Source organism: Penaeus vannamei, chromosome 8 (genome assembly GCF_042767895.1).
Source record: "Penaeus vannamei isolate JL-2024 chromosome 8, ASM4276789v1, whole genome shotgun sequence".
NCBI lineage: Eukaryota > Metazoa > Arthropoda > Malacostraca > Decapoda > Penaeidae > Penaeus > Penaeus vannamei.
The window spans coordinates 14,625,919-14,630,918 of NC_091556.1; the positions used below are offsets into that span (position 1 = coordinate 14,625,919).

Below are 5,000 nucleotides of genomic sequence, written 5' to 3' on the forward strand. Positions count from 1 at the left end.
TAATTCTTTAAGTGTGATTTTATTATCATTAATCATTGCATCAGTAACCCTATTGCATCATTATTGCACTAGACAACAGAAACACGGATGTTACCTGTGTAATTGAGAAAGAAGGAATCTTAAAGTAATTCTTCAAGTGATTATTTTTATTTTTTATTTTTTGTTTATTTATTTATTTATTTATTATTATTTTTTTATTTTTTTTTATTGGTTTAGCTGAGGTATACGCTCTCTGAGGGCTTCTAATTATTGTTGTTATTATCATTCTTATTCTTATTATCATTAATCTTAAACTTATAATCATTATTCTCATTATCATTACTTTATCATTATCATTATTATTACTCATTATTGTCATTATCATTATCACTCATTATTATCATTATCAATATTATTGTTATTGTTAACATTATTGCAATCACCATCCCCCTCCTTGGTATTGTTTCCTACAACGAGGTTACGTAAATGATGCAATTTTGCAATTTGTGTAGAATACCGCAATTTATTTCGACCTGATTTATTTAAATGTGACTTAAAAAGAATCCCGTTTTCTTTAAATGTCCGAAGGTGGTCATGCGAGAAACTAAAATCCTTGTTTTACTTTCGCATTTTGGAGGGATTTCTCACTGTATCTTATTTTCCAAAAGGGCGAAAAAGTATATAATTGATATGGAATTATAAGATCTTGCATTGCTGTGTAAATAACTGTTAGTTTATGGAAATGTCTCAGTAATTTAGAGTTTTATATGACTCTTCCCTTTTGTAATGGCCGTGATCTGAATGGGAAGGACTAGGTCAGTAGCAGCTCGAGGAGGTGTCATGGCGCTTGTTTTGATGATAGATCAATTAAAAATATAAACTTTAAAACTAATATTTTCCAACCTGTGTAAACTTAAACAAACCGGAGAAGAACAACGAGAAATATAGACAATTACTCAAATAAGAAACTCAGTGAAACAAGAGAATGAAATAAGAATAGAAATCAATAGACGAGAATAAAAAGGGCCCGACAAATAGACTTTAAAAAGTGCAACCAGACGAAACACGAACCCGCGGCTACCACACACGGGGAAAGAGCCGCGGGCAAGTCTCCATTTTCGGGGGAAAAACTTGGCTGTGTAACCGTCCACGTAGACCGGAAGTAAGAGGGGAAGGAGGAAGGAGAGAAGAGGGGAAAAGGGGAGGGAGGAGGGAAGAGGGAAGGAGGAAGGTAGCAAAGGAGGGAAGAGAGAAAAGGAGAGGAGGGGAGCAAAGGAAGGAAGAGGAGGGATTGGGAGGAGTGGTTCCGGAGAGTCGGGTAGAAGGGGGCAGATAGGAGAAGAGGGGAGGATGGATGGGATGGCAGGAAGGAGGAAGGAGTAGAAGGAGAAACGAAGTAGGTGAGTGGGACGAGGAGTCCATGGGATGGGGAGGATGGGCACAGGTGGATTAAGAGGAGGAAGGGATACAGAAGGAGGGAGAGGCAAGGGAGGAGTAAAGGAAGGGGAGAGGGAGTAAGAGGGAGAGAGGAGCGGTTAGGGGCAAGGAGGAAAGGGAGGAGAAGGGAGGAGCGGAGGAGTGGAGAGAGAGAGGGAAGGGGAGAGGGAGAGAAGTGGCGAGGGGTAAGGAAGAAGAAGAAAGGGGGGGGGAGTGGAGAGAGAGAGAGGGAAGAGGAGTAAGAGGGAGAGAATAGTGGCGAGGGGCACGGGGGAAAGTGAGAAGAGGGGAGGAGTGAAGAGAGAGAGGGGGTAAGAGGGAGAATGGCGAGGGGCGAGGGGAGAGGAGGGGAGGAGTGGAGAGAGAGGGAGGGGTGGGGGTGGGGGTGGGGGTGGGGGGGATCCATGAGGTGCCTGTCCTTCTCGATATCTTCAGCTTCACTCGCGATCCAAACTTTATCACCTTCATAACTTTGCGGGTGAAACTGGCTCATGCTTCAGCGGCTCCAGGTTCAGCGGAGAGGGAGGGGATGGGGGGGGGGGGCGATTGTATGTCGAGGGGAGGGGTTGGGTGGGGGGAGAAAAGGAAGTGTGTGTGAGAGAGGGAGGGAGGGAGGGGCGGAGGAGGAAGGAGGAGGAGGAGGAGGAGGAGGAGGCAGAGGACAAAAAGGGAGGGAAGTGTGTGGCAGGAGAAGTTCTAGAATAATGCCAGCCTTGTGCAGAAATTCGCGTGAATATATTGAAGGTCCTCGGGCAAGGTTGTCGCGCGCTAAAATGGTGAGGGCGTGTGCGGTGTGCGGCGAGGCGTACTGTGGGGGGATGGGGGGGGGAGAGGGGAACTGAGGGAGGGGGAATAGGAAATTTGGGGAGGGTTAAGGAGGAATTGATGGGGGAAGGAAGATTGTGTGGGGGAGGGGGGTGTAGAGAGGGATTCAGAGTTTCCTTTTTTTGGGGGGTGAGGAGGGGGGGTAGAGAAGAATTGATGGGGGGGAAAGGTAACCTGGGGAGAGGAGCTGAGGGAAGGGAGATATTTTTTTTTTGGGGGGGTGGGGGGTAGAGGGGATGTAATGTGGGGAGGGTAGGTTATAGGGAGAGGGAGAGAGGAATTGAAGGTGGGGGTTAGGGAGGAATTGAGGAGGGGAAGGGAGGCTTTGAGGATACGTATAGGGAAACTGACGAGGGAGCGGAATTGGGTTTTGTGGGAGAAGGTAGAGAGGAATTGAGGGAGAGAATAATTTAGGGAAGAGGAGGCAGACAGGAATTGAGGGAGAGAATTATTTAGGGGGTTAAGGCAGACAGGAATTGGGGGAGAGAGAATATTTTGAGGGGAGGAAGGAGGCAGACAGCAATTGAAGAATGAGGGAGATAGGCTGTGAAAAAAATACAGAGGAATTGACGAAAAGGCGCCGGGCTTTGGAGGAGGCGGAGTTACAAAAGAACTGAGCTATTGGAATAAGTTTTTTGACGAGGCAGAGAAGACCTGAAGAAGGAAGGGAATGTCCTGTTTTAGCGATGATAGACAGGAATTGACTTTGGAGGGGGGAGGGGCACAGGGAAGTTTTTGGGGAGTTCAAAGACGAAGAAGAGTATGGGGGGGGGGGAGGGGGTCGAAGGGGTTGAAGAGGAGGGGGGGTGCTGGGGGGTTAACGGGTTGGAGTTGGTTGAGGAGGAAATTTCAAAGTTAATGAGGATAATGAGACAATTATCTTCGAGGTTTCAGGCTGCCGAATCACGGTCACAAAATCGTGAATAAACATAATTCAGGCCGAACGATAAACAAAATAATAATGTAATAGTGATGAGGGCAATAACGCTAAGAATGAGAGATTTACAAATCAATTTTCGCAACATGAGACCAAACGAGGATATTGATATAAGATGACAAACACACACGCAAAAATAAATAAACAGATAAATAAAGAATTAAATACACACACACATATATATGACAAGAAACGAAAACAGAGAATGAAGAAGATGAAACACAATACAAGGACAAAAAAAAAACAAATCATAAGGATCTTAAATTAGGTCCAATCACTCCTCCTTAAGATAATGAAAGGAGAAAAAAATAATAGAACAAGTCCTAGGCATTGTCTGAAGTTAGTCACGAGAGCGCCAAAGACCGTCAACTGAATTACATTAAGGATAATTAACTTGAGTCAAAGTTTCATAAGAAGGGACTAAAAGGTCTTCCTCCGGGTCCCCTTATGTTGCGCCTGTGGTCCTGTCAGCTCTCTTGTTCGGTCTCTTGTTGGGTCTCTTTTGGGTCTCTTGTCAGCTTTCTTTTAGGTCTCTTGTCAGCTCAATTGATAGGTCTCTTGTCAGCTTTCTTTTAGGTATTTTGTTGGGTCTCTTGTTCGGTCTCTTGTTACGTCTCTTGTCAGCTCTCTTTTGGGTCTCTTGTCAGCTCTCTTTTAGATCTCTTGTCAGCTCTCTTTTAGATCTCTTGTCAGCTCTCTTTTAGGCTTCTTGTCAGCTCAATTGATAGGTCTCTTGTCAGCTTTCTTTTAGGTCTCTTGTTAGGTCTCTTGTTAGCTCTCTTTTACGTCTCTTGTCTGCTGTCTTTATAGGTCTTTTAGGTCTCTTGTCTCTCCTGTGAGCTTTCTTGGGAAATTTGCTTAATTGTCATCTTTCTTTCTATCTTTTTGTCATGGTTTCTGCATGCTTTCCTATTAATCACCTTTCTCCTTACCTCTGTTTTCATCGTTTCCGCTGGATCTCTTTTAAATTTTCTCATCAGCTGTTTTGTTATTAGCTCTCTTTTCAGCAAGTCTGTCAGCTCCCTTGCGGACGTTCGTGTCAGCTCCAGTATTGCCTGCCCTTATTCGTCATTTGGTCCCCTTCTCTTTCCTTTTATCCACGCCTCTTCTTCTCATCTCCCCCTTTCTTAGCCCTTGCGTTCCTCGCCGTACTTTCCTTCTTAGTTTTCTTCTCCCTCCTTCGCAACTCCTTAATCTGTTCTTACCCTCTCCTTCCTTTCGTCTCCTCGTTTACTCCCATTTCCCTTCCTGCGCTTCCCTTGTACTTCTTGGTCTCTTTGGATCCTTCTTGAACCCTTCTGGTCCTTTTTGATCCCTTCCTGATCCTGCTTGGTCCCTGCTAAGCCCTGGCCGTCCTTTTTTCTCTCCTTGTTGGCTGTGTTAGTGGCAGTGTTTTTGCCGAGCTGCTATTTACGGTGCATGGGAATGAGTAAAATGTGCATGCATGCTATATATTCACAAAAAACCCACTTGTGTACTATGTTTCTAGAGGTATCTATATGTTCATCTGCCATTGTATGATATGTATATAGACATGTGTGCATACACACACACACAAATATATATGCATATCTATCTACTTATCTATCTATATAGATAGATAGGTAGATAGATAGATAGATAGACAGATAGACAGATAGACAGATAGATATGTGTGTTTTTATATATATGTGTTTGTGTGTGTATATCTGAACACTCACTCACACACACACACGCATATATAAATATAAACATATATATATATATATATATATATATATATATATATATATATATATATATATATATATATACATATATACAGAGAGATAGATATAGATAG

General features: G+C 43.5%; 1 protein-coding gene across 1 annotated transcript in view; it reads right to left on the minus strand.

Annotated features, from left to right (window-relative positions):
• Window positions 1–3,914: 3,914 nt before the first annotated feature.
• LOC138862304 (TRAF3-interacting protein 1-like) overlaps window positions 3,915–5,000 on the minus strand; it is a 1,437-nt gene continuing 351 nt past the window's right edge. The window contains exons 2-3 of the mRNA XM_070124024.1: window positions 4,384–4,553; window positions 3,915–4,022 (exon numbers count right to left, since the gene is read on the minus strand). Coding sequence (XP_069980125.1) covers window positions 3,915–4,022; window positions 4,384–4,553 — 278 coding nt within the window. The remainder of the gene's footprint in view (window positions 4,023–4,383; window positions 4,554–5,000) is intronic.